Source organism: Puma concolor, chromosome D1 (genome assembly GCF_028749965.1).
Source record: "Puma concolor isolate L17-30 chromosome D1, mPumCon1.1.hap2, whole genome shotgun sequence".
Taxonomy (NCBI): domain Eukaryota; kingdom Metazoa; phylum Chordata; class Mammalia; order Carnivora; family Felidae; genus Puma; species Puma concolor.
Genome location: NC_141676.1, coordinates 30,573,489 through 30,593,230, shown reverse-complemented (window position 1 = coordinate 30,593,230; position 19,742 = coordinate 30,573,489). Strand labels below are relative to the sequence as shown.

Below are 19,742 nucleotides of genomic sequence, written 5' to 3'. Positions count from 1 at the left end.
TCAGAGGTCCTGATTGATTCTTCTGTGGAGCTTTTCTCCTTCACCCCAGGTGGGAAGTGTTCCCCTCCTCTGAACTCCTACTGAACTTCCTGCCTGAACTGCTAATTTGACCTTTATAACATGCTGTTAGTATTTCTCTAAGAAGAATGTCAGATCCCTTAGCTAATACATTTTCTTACAATCTGTATTCATCATAACAAATATAGAGCACAGAGGAAAATGCACAAGAAAGAAATACCACTTTTATTAGGTCACCAACAATAAGACCATTTGATAAATACTTCCAAAAATAGAAGTATTCTAAGTGTATGCATGTGTATGTATAGAATCCAACTCCACATGCTTTATGTTATGCTTCTTTCACTTAGCCTGGAACATCATTATTGTCATTATTCTTTCCAAAGTTCATTTTAATTGAGTTATAATATTCTATCCTATGTACTATAATTCATTTAACCAAGTCCCTATTGATGACTATTTAAATTATTTCTAATCTATCTATCTATGTTATAAATAGCCCTGTGATAAATACCCTTACCAAACAATCTTTGCATAAATTCATAAAAATATCCCTGGGATAAAGTTCTAGAAGTACATTTTTTTATGATATGTATTGCCAACAAGTTGTACATCCCTCAACATGAGAGTGATCATTTCTCTACACACTCAAATAAACCTTGACATATTTTCAAATGCGTTGCCAATTCGAAATATTGATTTGATGAGAACATAGACCATGTGTTATTTTATTCTTTCTACTGCTACCATTACAATTGATGCTAACTTGTCAATTACACTACACTATTAAATGTTCAAAATCATTTCACATACATAAATTAAAATAATATTTTACAGCATCTAGCATAATGCCCTTCATATACAAAGTTCATAAGAGATTATATATGATCATGGAATAATAAAAATATCACCCCATAAATGGGGTATCTTTTACATGCTACATGAAAGTCAGAGAAATCAAAAAATTATTCCTCCAGTGGATATATGTAATTTTAAAAAAATTGTTTTGCTATTCTGAGTCTGATAAACTATCTTTAATCCTATCACCCCCACTCTACCCTTTATCTATTTATTAATCACTTCCTATTCCCTCATTAATGTATCAGTTCTACTTGCAATGGTGAAGTGCATTTTAAGGTGTGGCATTCTAGGTATGAACCAAAAAAATTTGTTTTTCTAACATTTATTTATTTTTGAGCAACACAGAGAGAGAGAGATAGAGTGTGAGTGGGGGAGGAACAGAGAGACAGGGAGACAGAATCTGAAGCAGGCTCCAGGTTCTGAGCTGTCAGCAGAGAGCCCCACATGGGGCTCGAACTCAATCATGGACCGCGAGATCGTGACCTGAGCTGATGTCGGACACTTAACCCACTGAGCCGCCCCTACAGTATGAACTCAAAATTTTTAAGAAACTAGCAAGGAAGGAACATTTCAGCTTTGTTATAGAACATTTTCTAAGGTGTTTTTTATTGAAAAAGCTTTTGTTCTTTTTAAAAAAAATTTTTTTTCCTAATGTTTATTTATTTTTGAGAGAGACAGAGACAGAATGTGAGTGGGTTAGGGGCAGAGAGAGAGGGAGACAGAATCCAAAGCAGGCTCCAGGCTCTGAGCTGTCATCACAGAGCCCGACCCGGGACTCGAACTCAGGAGCTGTGAGATCATGACCTGAGCCGAAGTCGGACGCTCAACCGACCGAGTCACCCAGGCGCCCCGATTTTGCTCTTTAAAAAACAATAATCACTTTCTTCCCCCCCCCCATGTGTATGAAGTTCCTTTGCTTGTATTACTAGTTTTCAATACGCTTTCTACATATTTATCTCTTCTCTCTCAAGTAGAGCAAATTGGTTGTCAACTTCTGCTTTTGCAGTTATTATTCAGTGTCCCCAGCGCAAAGGACTAGTCCCAGTCTCATTTTGAGACTCCAGTCCTCAGGGGCAGAACTCTTCCCAGGTGCACCTCCTATTCTATGTGCCCTTATCAGCCTCCATGAACTCCACCCCCGTCAGTCTATTGCACTGTCTCCCCTTACCCTTCAACCCCTGCTGACATCTCATCTATGTATGACTTCCTCTTGGCCCAGAAAAATTATATGAAAACATTTCACAAAATAAAAAGCCAATTATCTGACATACCACTGCAAAACTTTTTAAAAGTCTCTCAAAATCCATTTGTTAGCTACCTATAGTTTTTATTTAGAGACTAAAGCAAAATGTCAAATTTTAGGACTATGTCCTTGATATTACAAAAATAAATGAACTGCTACTTCTCCTTTCCTTAGTCAATGTTTTAACTTTGGAAAGTGGAAAGTTTGCCATGGTCCCAGTACTCTGGGTAGTAAGAATATGATAGATTTTCTCTAAGAGTACTGTTGTTTGCGCTACAGAAAACATATCTAGTGAATAATTCCTGGTGGGGAAAAAAAAAATCACGTTTTTGTGAACCAGGATTTAAACACAACAGGAAAACGATTTATGCTTTTGAAGTTAAGATTTTACTCTTTGGCTACAGCGGGTTTAACTGTCATTGTTCTCTGCTGGTCAAGTATCATATTCGGATTCACACACGTGTCAGACAGCATTGAGCTCCACATTTTTCACACATACAAGCCCATTTAATCATCATAGCAACCTTGTGAGGAAAGTATTACTCCCATTTTACAGATGAGGAAATGAGGTCCAGAAAGATAAAATAATTCGCCTAATCTAACAATCTAAAAATGCCCGAGCAAGGGGCGCCTGGGTGGCGCAGTCGGTTAAGCGTCCGACTTCAGCCAGGTCACGATCTCGCGCTCCGTGAGTTCGAGCCCCGCGCCAGGCTCTGGGCTGATGGCTCAGAGCCTGGAGCCTGTTTCTGATTCTGTGTCTCCCTCTCTCTCTGCCCCTCCCCCGTTCATGCTCTGTCTCTCTCTGTCCCAAAAATAAATAAACGTTGAAAAAAAAAAATTTAAAAATTTTTGAATTTGAATTCAAAATTTGAATCCAGGCCAATGAAGCGATCTCCTCTTACACTAGATTTACCTCTGAAATAGTTTTGCCCCAGGCGTAAGTACCATCTTCAGGTCTGCCTCCATTTGGATAAATCCAGACTCGTTTTGCATTGGGCTGCTTGTACAGCCTGCTCTGAACGAGTGCTATACGTTTAGTTTCAACTGTAGAATTTCTTTTGGATTGCAGTTCTTGAACTGCAGAAAGGTGCTCCTGGTAAGAAAAGCCCAGAGAATTGCCTGGTTAGTATGTTTATGAAGGATGTGATGAAAACAGAAATACCTTATAATTGTAAATTATATTTTAAAAATTCTAGGAAGTGCATTACCCTCTCCTGTCACGGAATCTTCTTAAATCCCCCTTGCTTCCATGAGTCATCAAAGGCAATAAGAACAATTAGAGTAATAATAATAAGGCATTTATTTTGGCAAAACACTTAACTTTCATTTATAATTTGGAGAAATGAATAGAGATGTGTTTTTGGATTTCTGTGTGGTGTTTCTCCTACTGAGCAATTTCTCTGCATCTAACAAATGAGTTTTTGATTAGAATCACAACATCATTTTCTTTAACCAAGAAATGCTTCAGGGAATGTGCATGACTGTTGTTTGAGTCTTTACTCTCTGTCTTTTAAAATACAGCAACCACCCTTATACTTTGCCAGATCCCTGCCAGGCAGCTTTTCATCCCACTTCAAGCATGTCCTAGTTCAATGCTTTGCATTCATTCCCTGGTCAGTGATTTATCCTTCTCAGCTTGGCAAGAAGTCATATTTCTAGCAATGTCAATTTCTTTTTTTCTAGTAACCTTGACTTGGGCACACGCCTAAGATTTAGATTGAACACATTTCACGATTTGAGAAACCCTATTAAATAAGAACATATCATTTTGATGAAAAACTTCACAAAGCAAAAAGTTTTCCCAGGTCTCTATCCCCAGTCCTCTCTCAACAGCTGACCTTTCTCTTCTCGACTTTTTTTATGTCTGGCAATCCTGACTGATTAACCAATTGGACTGAAACTGCTTTTTGAATTCCTCACTTCTGAATGTCTCCATTGCAATTAGTATTTTGCTCCTTGCTCTTTTTACATATTGAGACATACCCTTAGGAGTGATGAGCAATGAAGCCATAAGGCTCAACTTGGCTACACTTATTATAATTACCTTTGTACATATCCACTGGGCCTTTTTCTCTTCTTTGCTAAGGTCATAATTTCTGGTCTCCATTCAAACAAAACAGACTTTCCTATGAGCTGTCTGTCTTTTAGATAACTACTCTCCAAATGCCAACTCAATGCTTGGCATATGCTTATGTGGTCATAACAGACCAGATGCTGAGGATATATTAATAGCGTAATTTTAAAATTCAATACTATACTTTTAAAACCTTATTAAAGAGGCAGTCTTTAATGTCTGGAGTCCTGAAGAACGCACCTCTGTATGTCTTATGAGCTCCATGAGTTTAATTTCCTCTTGAGTCTTCTCGGTCCATCCTCCTTCCATCACCACCGGCTGCACAGGGTTTTTGTTGGGAACCATGGCGGCTGGCTGACACGCTGCTACTCGCCGCCCTGGGGAAAGAAGTCCCTGGTAATGTTGTTTCCGAAGATGGGCTTTCAGATTTTAAATAAATTGGTTTGGCATTCTACGCATAAATCATTCCACTTGGGAGCATAGGCTAAAATACTAAATATATCATAAAAGCAAAGACGCCTAAGGTAATAATATCTAACAATGCTTCTTCATATGGGAGCTTGAGGTTTCAAACAGCCAGGATATGCATATTCACTGTACAGATGGAAAAGAAAGATAACATGCTGACTTCCACACTGGCCCCAGCCTCTCATGCACGATATGGTTCAGTGGTAATTTAGTCAAATAGAATCCATGACCTATATAGCCCATCATCTCTTCCAGTCATGGAACATATGTTTTGTTCTCTTCACTAATAATAAGCCTTTCCCCAACAATTAGCTTAGCAGCCTGGGGATTAAGTACTTCTAAAATAATATTAACCCAAGAGACAGAAGGCCTTTTTTTCTATCTAATAATACCCGCAAGCACGATTAGTTTCTGACACCTCTGCTGTGCCCTTTAGGTTGTTAAAAAGCTGTGGTAAGAGAAAATATTTGTTGGAATACTGTACTCCAAAGAATAATAGGCATAATTTAATAAGTATGTTGATTTGAACATATGCATTCTTTTAACGAGTAGTCCACTTAAAATTGTTATAAAAGAGATTTAAAAATATTGGGGCGCCTGGGTGGCGCAGTCGGTTAAGCGTCCGACTTCAGCCAGGTCACGATCTTGCAGTCTGTGAGTTCGAGCCCCGCGTCGGGCTCTGGGCTGATGGCTCAGAGCCTGGAGCCTGTTTCCGATTCTGTGTCTCCCTCTCTCTCTGCCCCTCCCCCGTTCATGCTCTGTCTCTCTCTGTCCCAAAAATAAATAAACGTTGAAAAAAAAAAATTTAAAAATACTAATTATCAAATTGTTTTCTTTTTCTATGTTGAAGATAAACTCATACTGAGTCTTATATTGATCTCTAAACTTTTTAAGTACAAATAATGCTTCCTCTTGCATGTTCTTTCTAGAAACTTATGTTGAACACTAGCTATCAGTTAGGCTTTGCACTAGATAATGCAAATACAAACATGCTCAAGATTTAGTCCTGTCTCAAGTTTGGTGGGTAAGGCTGATATCAAGGAAATGATTATACCAATAATTGATTGCAACTGTGCTGCACCAGAGAAGTGCATTTATATGAAAGTATGTAACACTAAGCTCAGTGCTTAGTCTCAACTGCCAGAGAAGGCTTCTCTGAGAAAGTAACATTTAGGTGGATAAAATAATAGAAATTCTAACACAAAGTTGGGTTTTAATTTTGTCGCCAAGGGAGTCTTAATGTGCAGATTCTCAGACCATGACCATAAACAAAACTCTTTGAAAATAATTTAGTATTTGCAGAGAATAAAGCATTTGTGTTCTTGTAAGCTCAAGTTTGTGGAAACAGATCCAGCAATAAAAATAAATGGCAGCAATGACTTTTCAGAGAAACCAGAATTCTATGTACCCAATAAGCATTCTATACAATTTATGGATGTGGAGAAAATATAATTGAACCAGTCAGCCAATGAATTACAGTGGCAATGCCATTAAGTTACATGATTTGGAGAAGACCACAGTGGTACGAGAAAAATACATAACGCAAATTTACGCAAATATAGTTTTTAGCCTACTCTATTCATAAAGTGGAAACAACATTAATTTATGATACATAAGTATTTTATTTATAGTGCCTTTTGAACACTAAAACTTTGCTCAACTAAAGAGAGCTCAGCAATAGTTTATCATTTACACTCTTAAGAGCCAGGATTTGAATGTAGGAAAAGAGCAAAAACCATATGCATTATTTGTTTTTTGTCAACTTGCTTCTAATGGTCTCTAAAAAAAAAAAAACTAATGCATTTGCACTATAATTTTCATAGAGACATAAATTCATCACAAAAGGTTTTGGTTCGGGAAAAGATGTTCATAACAAACTATTATTTATGTAGGTAAGAATACAAATTGAAACCAGGCAAAATGTATTGATTAAATAATTTTTATTTTCTTATTACATTTCCCATATATCCTATTTTATTTCATATGATATATGGGGAAAGTAATGATAATAGCTAACAATTAGTGGGGAAAACTAGAAAACATGAGTGCTTTGCTGTTCTTTCAGACTATAAATCTCACCTGTACAGATCCCCCATACCCCTCCCCTGATTAAAGGCCCACACTGTTTCAGCATTATCTATGGCTGGGAGGGTAAGTCAACCTCACTTGAGGTTTTAGTTGGCAAACCCATTTAGCTCTCACACTAAATAAAATGCTCCATCATTGTCTTTATATGTAACAAAGATGATACTTTGGCCTAATCTGCCATTTCTTAGTTTCATTGATCAGTTTTTAAGACCCCAAGTCAGAAAATGGGCTGCCTTCACAGGAACTTTTATTCTAATACTTATCGAGTATTTATTATGTGCTACGCATGCAGTAAATACTCGACATCTGTTACTTAATCATAAAAACCCTACAAAGTTATTACTAGACTCGTGATTAATATTAGCAATGACCATACTTATAAATGAAATGTAAAGTCAGTTTAGCATAGTACTTTATACATAGCATATGCTTAATAAACATGTGTCGCATTTACCAATGGCTATAATAATGGAAAATAATCTACTTAGCCACTATTTATACCTCTCATACCTCCTCTTTCATCCAATCCTCAAGAAGCTCATTATCCAACAGGGACTGCAGTTAACTGAACTTTGACTTGTTCTTATTTATCTTCCTAAGCCCAACAACTAGAAAAGCCTGTCCTCAGAGTAGGTATTTTATAAGTATGCATTGAATTTACATTTAATAGCAGAAAATATAACAGTTTGTCAGTAGAGACAAGATTTATCTTAGCACTAAATTCTAAGAGAAATTTCATTAATGGATTCCTCCATAATGGACACCATCTGACCAAACAGACTATTGTCAAGAATGATATTGTAGATGATACCAACTGAACTTTAAACACTTTTTTAGTACTTAATTATAATAAAAGCTGAAGACATGATATAAAATCAGCATACAGTAAAGGCAGCTCTGCCAGGTGCTATTTTTAGTATGTTGCTTTTTATTGATTTAATTTGATATAGGAATAGACCTTAGAAAACTCATGGGGCGCCTGGGTGGCGCAGTTGGTTAAGCGTCCGACTTCAGCCAGGTCACTATCTCGCGGTCCGTGAGTTCGAGCCCCGCGTCGGGCTCTGGGCTGATGGCTCAGAGCCTGGAGCCTGTTTCCGATTCTGTGTCTCCCTCTCTGCCCCTCCCCCATTCATGCTCTGTCTCTCTCTGTCCCAAATAAATAAATAAACGTTGAAAAAAAAAATTAAAAAAAAAAAAAAAGAAAACTCAGTGGAGTGAATGGTTGAAATTCCAACCATTCTTTAATTCAGTCATTCTACAACTATTCACAGAGCAAACAGGAAGGGTGTAGAATTTATAATGTATCATAGGGAAGACAGTCACATGACCAGGTAATAATATTAATGTGATAACAATTATCACAGGGGAAGTTCAAGGTGTGATAAACCACATTATTCCTGACATGGAAAAGGAAGGCTTTTAGGAAGAACAACGAGTAAGCTGAAAAGTATATAATGAGTTCAAGCAATCCAAGAGGACAAGAGAGAGAGAAACTTGAGGCAGAAGAAACTAAATTGTTCCACAAGCCCAGAGTTAAGAAAGTGCCTGATACATCTGGAGAACTGAAAAACAGTCCAACTGGTGGAGTGGAGTGCACAAGGAAAAAGAGAAACTCACACAGAACCAGATGGTGCAAGGCGACACTAAGGAGTTTCATCGTCCCAAAGATAATAAGGAGCTTTGAAAGGTTTTATGCCTGGAGCACCATGACACCTTTGTATTTTTGCCTGATCACTCCAGATTCAGAACATCGTCATTAGCATAGAATAGAAACTACTGTCAAGACTGGAAGCAGGGAGACAAGTTACAAAGCTGTTCCAGTAATCCAAAGAATAGATGACAATAGTTTGAATTTAGATAATACGGTTGGGGATTAAGACAGAATTCATTTGAGATAAATTTAATAGATTAGGAGCCACCAGACTTACTGATACTTGCTTGGAGAAAGTGAGAGAGGGGGAGATGCCAAGGATGACTCCCAGGTTTCTAAGATGGAACACCTGGGCAGATGGTGGTGGCATCCACTGCTCGAAGAAATGAAGTGGTAGTAATTGGAGTGGTGGTAACATGATAACTTTAGTTTTGGACACGCTTATGGGATATTCAAGTGAAAATGACTAGTAGTTGAAGCAGTAGAGGTTATCAGTCATAATAGAGGCTTTTCATTTAGACCCAATAATTCTTTTGGTAAGAACTGAATAGTAGTCATCTCAATCCAGACCTCCGTCTTGTGCATTTACAAGTAGTTGCGTTGCTTATCAAAATAAAATTCACATGCTTTCAACAATACACAGTGCACATCCTTAGGAGTTGAAATCCTGCTATAGAAATTATGGAGCCTGAAATGTATTCCTTTCCAGACTAAAGTCCACAATACACTACTTCTCTCCAAAGAACCATATGATATCTCAAGTGCTAGGAATAGTATAAGGTCCAGAACCTAAGATTCATTGACAAAGAGAATGAAAGAGGAGAACAAACATTGCCAATTGATTACTTTGACTATGAATAGCATATTTTGTGCTGCCTAACAAGAAAAAAAGAAGCCCTTCTGAGATAGTGACATTGACCGTTGAAGAATTTAGTATTTCCTCACTCAAATTATTGAAAAAAACAAACATACAAAACAACAACAAAAACCAAAACACTTCGTCCCCAGTAATTCCCAAAGAATAGACAGAAAGTTTTGTTTAAGATCTAATTTCAAAGCCCACAAAATGTCAGTTCAGCAACTGTTTCAATCCCACCATAGGGGTTATATGACCCAGACAGTCTCCTAATTTTAAAAATTTACCTAGAATTCATGTGATATTCATTTTAATATAAAGATTACAAATATACAATCAGTACTAGAAGATACATTATTAGGTTTTAGACTGGCTCAAGTGACTTTTGTGGCACAATATTTATGGTACTCAGTTAAACATCTGGTATCTAATAGTAGGAAAAAACTACCAGTAAATTGGGGTTACATTTAGAAATAAACACGGTGATACTTGATTTAGTTCATACTGACCTTTTAACTGTCTCATTTTGTGTTTCATGGTGTCTAGATCAGCCAAAATTTTGTCCTTTCTTAGCCAGTTCTGTTTTTCTAATTTTTCTACTTTCTGCAAAGCTAGAAAAAATACATGATATTTTATCCTGCATTGTGTTATCAACAGTAATTTATCATGCAAGCCAATAATTTATAAAGAACTTTCTGCTGCAAGAAATAGATTCAATTAGAAATAAGTAATTAAAAGGTAAGGGTCATTAAAAGAAACCTCATTTGAAAGATGACAGGGCTTAAGGCATTTCTTTATGGAATGGAGAGAGGGGAAAAAAAGAAGAACCGTGCTGTTTTATTACATAGATTTACCATATGCAATAGCCATATTTCATTTTCCACCTCCACAAACTATTTGGAGGTGATGAAAGCCTTGCTTGGAACCATTCATTTTTTAAACATCCACCTACTGCCTAAAGGGTGCAATTCTTAAAAATGAAAATGTGCAGACAGGTCGTCTTCAGTGTGAATTAAACTCATTTGTTATTTTCTAATGTATACCATTATTCTCAGTCTTATAGACCAAGGATCTCTTTATCAACTAAATTAGACATTTTTCCATGCAGAATACTCCATTCCAGTAAGAAAAAACAGGCAACTGTGCAAATAAAGGAGCATAGCTATCCTTGTGCACGTGTTAATTGATGGACCTCCTGTTCTGTGCATAAATGTGATGTTATTATGTTGACATTGTACACATTTAATTCTTTTCTTATGGTGGCATAAAATTTATTTCTCTTTCTTTTATACACTTGCTTGAAAGCAAGCAAAAACAAAAAACTTACCATTTGGAGATAGAAATGGTTCACCACAAGATACCCAGATGGCAATGGGATTTCTGAGGATGAGGGTGAGCAAAGACTTATCTACACCATCCAAACTATCAGATGTCACAGACTTTGGAAATAATGTGGTTTTCTCTTTTGTTCTTGGGTTTTCTAGGAAACAAATGACACATTTACCACTGCACAATGGATAAATTTGCCTCCTAAGTTCATTTGTTTATTCAAAAGATTTCCTTTCTTATTAATGACTTGATTTAAATAGGCAATACCTAACCAGATGCAAACACATAAATTTGACCAGAAACTTCATATGCAATCAAATAATTTAAACTACTCTGATTGTAAATATATTTTTAGATTCCTTTTTTTACACTTTACCTAGTTGTGACAGAAATCTGAGGTGGCTAACCAAAATAGCTACTCTGAAAAGGAATAAAATAAAAATATAAGAAAACTAAGGAAAGGGGGAAAGCCTTTTTAGGCTAAAGCCAGAGATAAAATGCTTCAGTGTCCTCATCTTTCAAATGAATAATAGTATCTATCTCATTCTGCTGTTAGGAAGATTAAAAGGAAAAATAAAAGAGGAAAGTGCTTAGAATAAATAGTGTTCAGTCTAATTAATTGGACAAGTATCCAAAAAATGCTAGATAATATTTTTGTTATTAAATGGGTATGAAAATCACAGTGTTTCCATTTGCTAGGGGTAAAGCACAGTTTGGCTTCTGAGCATTCCAGTGGCCCAAGCAAAGAGGAAAACACAATATCAAGGTTCATATGGCCCACACAGAGTCATAAATTCTTCAGAAGATACAACTTTCCTGGTTCCTGAGATCTGAGATAAATTTATTTCAGGGTTTTCCTAAAGGGGTTATTTGTGAGAGAGCAAACAGTGTCCTACAATAGAAATGAGCAATATTCAGAACTTCTAACATGCTGGGCATGTCACTAAGACCTCTGCATACAGTATCACATGTAATTCTCAGAATGATACTCTGGGGTAGGTCCATTCCTTTTTTTTACAATGTAACTGAGGTTTAGTCACATAGATAGGTAGCAGCAGAGCCAGGATTAGAAACCAGGCCATATACCTCCAGAACCTGTGCCCATAACCACCATCTCCATAATAAACATGATACTGAGTTTTTGACTGATGCCTGTTTTTTTTAAAGTTTCTCAACACAAACTGATGGCATAACATAAGCCACAATTCAGTTAAAGGGGGCAGCCTATTAATAGACCAGCTTGTTCAAGGATAACCTCTAGAATACAGAGGGGAAGGGATGGCCACACCCTTTAGTAGTCCAGCATGAATAACATTACTTCTGGGCTTAATTTAAATACAAAATTAAAAGAAGAGCCTTTGAGATTATAATATGCCAGAACCTAGAGATCAGATATCTATATGCCAAGTAAAGGCCAAACTAAACGCTTTAATGATCATCTAGGCATTAAAAGGTCACATAATTAATTTTAAAAACTCATTAGAAAACAGGACAAATAATATCATTATGAAATAATAGAAAAAAATATATACTGGTCTTTGCCACAAGTTCCTGGCAGAGAGCTTCTAAATTTCTTGTAATTTTCTAAGTGATTCTTTTTGTCTTTGATTCTGGTTCCTGATGCAGAGCTCCTAAATCCTTTGGAATTTCTTGGATGATAGCAGTATCTTGTTTTCTAATGACAGACTCTTGGATGAAGGCTGGTCACCAGAAAGACCAAGCCATGATTAGAACCTTGGAATTTTCCACCCCACTCTCATTCCCGAAAGAGGGAAGAGAGGCTGGAAATGGAATTAGTGGACAATTATGCCTACATGATGAATTCTGCATAAAAACGCCAAAAGTACAAGATTTGGAGACTTTCTGGGTTGGTAAACACATGGAGCTGGTAAGAGAGGAGTGGCAGGCTTAGAGAGAACATGGAAGTTCCGGGCTCCTTCCCATATACCTTATCTTATTCATCTCTTCCACCTGGATGCTTATCTGTATCCTTTATCACATCCTTTCATAATAAACCAGTAGACTGTACGTACACATTTCCTTGAGTCCTGTGAGCTGCTCTAGCAAATTAATCAAACTGAAGGAATATTTAAACATGGGAATTTCCAATTTAAGCCAATTGATCAGAAACACAGGTCTGGATATCTGAAGTGAGAGGTGGTGGGGGCGCAGTCTGTGGGACTAAGCTCTTAACCTGTGGGATCTGATACTATATCTAGGTAGATAGTGGCAGAATTGACTTAAATTATAGGACATCCAGCTGGTGTTGCAGAATTGCTTGGTGTGTGGGGGGGGGGGAACCACACATCAGGTGTCAGAAGTGTGAATGTGATAAGAATGTGAGAATAAAGAGACACCAGGAGGAAAAGTGGGTTTTTCCTACTCAATCCTATATACGATAATGATAGCTACTATTCACTGGATGTTTAGTCAACATCAACCAGGCACTATTCTAAGCGACATACACATTTATATATAAATTCCTATTCATATATACTCTTATGAATACATATTCATACCTATGAGACCAAATGAGTATACATTTACATGACTATCAGTGTAAAATTTGTAAAATGAGGCAACTGAGGTACAAGAGTTTAAACAACTTGCCCAAGATCATTCAGCTAGCAAGTGACAGATCTAGAATCTGAATCCTGGTATTCTGACTCCAAAACCCAAGTTCTTAAGCTTTAAATGATGACTCTCAGTATAACAATGGAAAGCTGAGATTACTCTGGTGAATCACTGTGAGCAAGACTCATTTTCATTTAGCAAACTGTTGCTGGGGACATAGTTTGTCCCTGTCCTCAAGTTGTACATAGTTAAATGAGACACACAAAGATGTAAACAGATGATTATAACACAATGTGCTAGGAGTTGCAATACAGGTGCTTTCACTGGAGCTTCTGGGAGTTTAGAGAAGCAGTGGAGATGGGCAGGGGCAGGTTAGGGCAGCTGGTGGGCAACACGCTTGCACTGATCAAACCCCACTTTCTTAAGTGGTCTCTAGTTGGTTCTGGTTTCAAATTTAATAACAAAGCTGCTCATAAAGTAGCTAAACTGTCAAACATATTTTATAAATTTGAGGCAATTTATTGACTGTTTTGGTGCTGACACCAAATTGATATTCTTTTAAAAAATGTTTCTTGTTATTCTTCAAGGTAAAAGCAATATGAGAACCTCACATGAGAGTAGCTTTCTGTGCTTTTGTAATTGTAGAAGGGCTGACTGAATCAAAGAACCACATTTAACTTTTTTACTACAAAAATAGGGAGAATCAGCTAAATCCTGATTTGTATAATACAACCAACCTTTCATACTTTTAATAGTTGCTTCTTTCGTCCCAACAGAGGCTGCCTCTTTCTTTGGTTCCTCAGCGTTTCTCTGGATGAAAGATTCATCCAGAGCCCATAAAACCAAGTCACGTAAGGAAAGGACTGTGGTTCCATCTTTGGTATAAACTTTGGATGCTGCTCTGGCAAGACCAAGTTGCTCCGTACATTCTGTAAGAAGCTTAATAGCAAATAATATAAGGAAATGATTAGAGAAAAAAGGGATAGAGCTGGGAATAATTGTGAAGAGCTTCTTATTTTAGAAATTTGAAAAAATCCTTTAATTTGGGGAAATGGAAAGGTGAATAACTACTGATTTGATCTTTGAGTAGAGATAATTTTTTATATTAGATTGTCTGATATAACCTCATAAAATTAGTCCTTACTCAAGCTGTGAAAATTAGCTCCAAAAATTTAACACAGCAGCTGATACATTTAATCATGAATCAGTTAATATAGTTTATCATCAGAGTATTTATTTTCTAAGAAGTGGTCAACTTAGAGATCCACTTTCAATTTTGTTGCTTTATAAGGTATAAAATAGTAACACTTCACATTGATGAACTGCTTTAAAATAAATGAGTAGTTGACTTTCAAACCCAAACTGAAACATGTTGTTACTTACATTTTGTGGATAGGAAAACAGGCTGAAAGGTTAACATTTTTGCCCAAAACTACAGGATACAGCTGTGGAGCTCAGGGTGAATATTGAAGTTGCTAACTTTTGTGACTTGCTTGGTTTGTTGAACAATATCTTAATAAAAAAGCCACTTGTATTCAACCAAAAAGGTGAGTGAATGAGTAGGTATGTACTTGTGTGTTTGCAAGGAGGTCTCCAGGGTAACTCCATATCATATTTAACATTGCTTGTAAAATATGCTGTTAAAGGCACTGCCCAGAATATATAGACAAGATAATCACCAAGCAATGGAAGGACAAAGCTGGGTTTGGGCCTTTTGAACTCTCCCTCCTTCCCGTGACTATAAGGAGGAGCCTCTATGACAGTAACCACATATTCCTTCCTAACACAACTCTTGCTTCTCCAATTTGAGAATGATGTGAAATAAGCTGTCAACAAATAAGTGCTCATTTTTTTCCGAATGATAAATGAGGTAGTGTCTCTTAGCAAATTCAAATAACATACAATTTGAAGGTAGAATGGGAAGGAAGGCAAAAAACAAACAAACAAACAAACAAACAAACAAGGAATTCTGTCTATCACAAGAGTGAAGAAACTCTGGTAGCTTTATCTTCCCCCTGCTTTTGTACATCTTTGCTCTGGAGCCAGTCTAAAAACCATATTCTGATTTCTCATTTTTCTGAGTCTGTATCCAGAGAAGTACAATAAAAAAGAATATCTTTAAGAAAACCGAGATCTTGATCTCATCAGCTTAAATTAGTGAAACTGGCCAGGGACATTTATCATTCAATCCCATTGCTTTCTTCTTGTCAGAAGAATCACTATTATCATTACCTCTGAGGATGCAAGAAACATTTAAGTGATAGCCACTTACTGTGGGGAATGTTTCAGCCACAATTAACTTTCCATTTCGATACCCATCTCCATTTTTGTATGCAATTATTTTCACTGCCTTCTGGTGCATAGCTGCTAGACCACCATGAGATACGACTTGTGTGCAGGTCTTCATCCGTAAAGATAATAGACGTTCTTCATAATAACTTAGCGTTTTCTCAGCCTCATAAGAAGATAAATCAGCCTGATTAAAACAAAACAAAACAAAACAAAACAAAACAAAACAAAACAGAGGTTTACTCAAGCTTTTTCTTTTAGTTTCTGTTACTTTGGTATATTTCAATCTCTTAATTTAATAAATATCTGCATATACATGTGTGTGGTATCTAAGTTTTGAAATGCTTACTCCATATGCTATAGGTCTTGGATATCACAGTGGGAAGAACATTGAGTCAGAATTCAGTTCTCTTCCCAGCCCTGTCATGGAGTCCTTAGGTGACTTTAGGCCTCTGGTTTGTGTTTCTGGGCTTCTCCTGTTTTCTATTTTGCCTTCTCCTGACAGGAGCTGGGGAAGAAGGATGCCAGGGCCAGAGAAAGCTTGGGGTTGAAGTGATGGGATGCTGGCACTACAGATATACTCTTGGTCTTTAACTTGAGGATGATCCCATCCCCTGGTGGCAGACTGAAGAAGGGGAAGGGGAATGAGTGCAGTCTTAGCCACATGTGTAGGTTCGGCTTTTGGCTTATTGCAGCAAAGACAAGAAGGGCAGAAAGGATTACTCAACACTCCACAAGTCAAGAGAGGTAAGAGGGAGGCTAAGGGAAGTCTCCCTGAGTGGCTCTCAATCTTCCATATGTACTAAGCATACATTCCGGGAAACATTGTGCAGTGGGCTACGTGGCAATAAGAACTTATAGAAAGCATGCAGAACCCAAGACTACAAAAGAGCAGATGCAGAAAGCAGGGTGGAGAACAAGATAAGATATTCCATAGTAACATGGTCTAAGGAATTCATGAGCACAGGCAGGACCCAACCTTAACTAGATACCCACCCGCTGTTTTCTCTGCAAGGCCGAAAAGCAGTGTTCTGCTTTGCAGTGGGTTGCCTATGATCTCCTAACCCAGAACATAGCTATTTGATATCCCATAACACCATAATGAGGGTGGTGAATATCACACTTCACCTTTCTCTTTCAAACCTTACTCAGGATGCTGCTTTGAGGGAAAAATTCTGTTTGAGATGCTGTAACACTGGGGATTCTTTCCAATCAGCTCACCACCACCCCCTTAACCCCACCATCATTAAAGCAAAGCCAAATGCCTTCAGACTTCCCCAGAGGACTTCTTTTCTCCATCAGATTTACTGTTGCACTTAATGTTTATTGCAACTCTTCATGTCCCCTCCACCCTGCACTGTGTATCTGGTTTAGGGGAAAGAGGAAAGATATCTGGAAATGGACCTGGCAAGCCCTAGAGAGCACACCCAAGTTAGAAGGCTTCTCTTAGGAATTGCTTCTTTTTATATAGGTGTGTAAGTTCCCCTTAGCATATCTTACTCTCAACTTGAAGGAGGGGACTTTTTAAATGGTGCCATTTTAAATTAAGATCACAGGAAAGTGGCAGAGATTTTTTTTTCTCCACAAGCTATAAATAGTATTAGACATGGATGCATGAATTCAGGCATCCAACCTGAACAATCATTAACAACATGTCAAATTCCCCCTGAAATGTTCCATACTAGTAAAAAGTTTTCCCTGTGAATATAGACAAAAAAGCTGCTCTGCTAAGTAAAGATTTGCAGTTACTTCCTCATTTAAAAGCAACACAGAGAGCAGTGGAAGGTGTCAGTAGATGATTAAAGCCGCAGAAGTGCCCAATTAACTTCAAAGAGTGTATCGAACTATTAATAGACAATGTATTTTAAATTACAATGGGGAAAAGGAAATCAATGCAGGTGGAATGGTAAAGGTGCATCAGAGGAAGATGAATTGGATGAGTGGAGATGAACTTGAGTGCAAGGCAGATAATGAATGCGTCAAAGTTTCCAAAGTGATGCCATACATGTATTAGCAGAGCTCAGGTCGTTACACACCTTTGCCACACTGATGACCTTGAAAGGCCCTCGTGAGAAGGGCTCCTGGGTCTTGGAGCCAGAGGCACAGAGGAATGGCAGCCCTGGAAGCGACTGCTTCAGCCCCTTCTCTGCTCTCATGGATCGTCCACACGCCAAGCAGAGCACAATTTTCCTCTTTCCAGTGGGTGAGAGATAATAGTATCCCTAAAAAAAGGAACAGAGATGTTTTTATGTAGGGGCATCTAAATTATTATAGCATTTTTGTAGAATACTTTACAATACGAATAAAGCATTTATATGATCCCCAAATGCTATATTTGAAATCTCAACATGAATGAATGATTTTGCTCCCCAATAATTATATTAAGAAACATATTTCTAAATTCTATTGACTGAAAAAGACTAGAGGCAATGACAATTCAACATCAATGAGTATAATTTATGCCAAGAATCAGGGTTTCATGGAGGAATGGCCAGTTCCAGATGTGGGGCAAGAAATATATAAGATAAGCAAGTGATGTCCTGTAGTGCCTGGAAAGAAAAGAAGCCATCCAAGAGTAAAGGAGTCATGTTAAAAAGACACAAGTACCAACATGAAGAAGCGTCCACTGGCCCAACCTAGGACAATTGGGGAACAACAAAAAGAACACTTTAGATATGTTTAAAAGTCCCATGAGCTCATAATGATGCTAAAGATATAAGTAAATATAACAATTAAAAAACAACAAACACGTAAAAACAAAATTGCAGCTTATTGGAGTCCACTAGAAGTAAACTGTCACCAATTGATAACTCTGACAACTGGCCATTAGAAAGTGTGGCAGATTATTTGCAAACATAGCCACAATAAAACCTCCCCATCCTGGTTTGCATGTCCTTCTGAAATGTGATTTTGCTTCTCTTCCAGTCAAGAAATGTTTCTCTTTTTGTCTTTTCCTTGAATCTGAGCAACTCTGTGTGACTTGCTTTGGTCAATGTATCAGTAAATGCGATGATGCAAGCAGATGCCTAGGAAGTGTTTGCACATTGGAGCTGGCTCTCTTTTGGCTGCCACTGGAACCCTGAGACCACAATATGAACACACTTGAGCTAGCCTACTTAAGAAGCCTTGAGGAGAATGAAGAACCCCAGCTAACTGCCTGCTAACCTCCAGATATGTGAGGGAGACCATCGTTAACCACCCAGTCCCCATAGAACCACCAACCTACTAATGTACCACGAGATGACTACATATTAGGGTCACATTAGTGACTTTGGGCAAGACCAGCAGAGCTGCTCCACTGAGCTCAGCCCAAATTATTGGCCAACAGAGCGAAAAAAAAAATCGTTCTTAGTTTAAGCCACTAAGTTTTCAGGTTGTTTATTATACCACAATAGAGAAGTCAGATAGAAAGAATAAACATTTATTCTACCAACACTTAAAAACTATATTTTTGGGTAGTCAAATACCTAGTTGAAGAGGATGAACCTCGTTGAAATTCTTCCCTACATTAAAAATGTAGCTAATAGGGGCACCTGGGTGGCTCAGACGGTTCAGCAGCCGGCTGACAGCTCAGGTCATGATCTTACAGTTTGTGAATTCAAGCCCCATGTAGGGCTCTGTGCTGACAGCTCAGAACCTGGAGCCTGCTTCGGATTCTGTGTCTCCCCCTCTCTCTCTCTGCCCCTTCCCAACTCATATTCTGTCTTTCTCTTTCTTAAAAATAAACATTAAAAATAAAATAAAATAAAATAAAATAAAATAAAATAAAATAAAATAAAAAGTTCAGGTAATAAATGTTGGGAAAATGACAGAATTAAACAAAACTAACACCCCTTTTATTCTGAGAGAGAGAGAGAGAGCATGGAGCAAAGGAGAGGGGAAGTGGGGAGGGGTGGAATCTTAAGCAGGCTCCACGCTCAGTGTTGAGGTCAATGCGGGGCTTGATGCCATGACCCTGGGATCATGATTTGAGCCAAAATCAAGAGTCAGACGCTCGATTGAGACACCCAGGCGCCCCTAATGTTGACCCTTTGGAAACTCCTAATAACCGATTTAAGCAAAGATCACCAAAGAGTGACACTAGATGCAAAGTCATTGGGAGATTTGTTAAATGTGAGATTCGGTTGTGATCATGCCCACTGATACTCATTATCGCTAAAAATGGAAAATCCAGAAATTGTACCCTTGCATAAATGGTCAATATGAAATATACAGTAAAGTCCATGACAATTCTTGTCAAAAAATATTGAACATAAATCTAATTACAACTTTAGCATTAAATTACTGTTAC

The 19,742-nt window shown here is 37.6% G+C and overlaps 1 protein-coding gene across 1 annotated transcript in view; it reads right to left on the bottom strand.

Moving 5' to 3' along the window:
• DCDC1 (doublecortin domain containing 1) overlaps positions 1-19,742 on the bottom strand; it is a 497,922-nt gene that overhangs the window by 24,489 nt on the left and 453,691 nt on the right. Inside the window, exons 31-37 of the mRNA XM_086677755.1 lie at positions 17,488-17,673; positions 15,435-15,638; positions 13,900-14,101; positions 10,587-10,739; positions 9,769-9,870; positions 4,437-4,573; positions 3,036-3,215 (exon numbers count right to left, since the gene is read on the bottom strand). Coding sequence (XP_086533881.1) covers positions 3,036-3,215; positions 4,437-4,573; positions 9,769-9,870; positions 10,587-10,739; positions 13,900-14,101; positions 15,435-15,638; positions 17,488-17,673 — 1,164 coding nt within the window. The remainder of the gene's footprint in view (positions 1-3,035; positions 3,216-4,436; positions 4,574-9,768; positions 9,871-10,586; positions 10,740-13,899; positions 14,102-15,434; positions 15,639-17,487; positions 17,674-19,742) is intronic.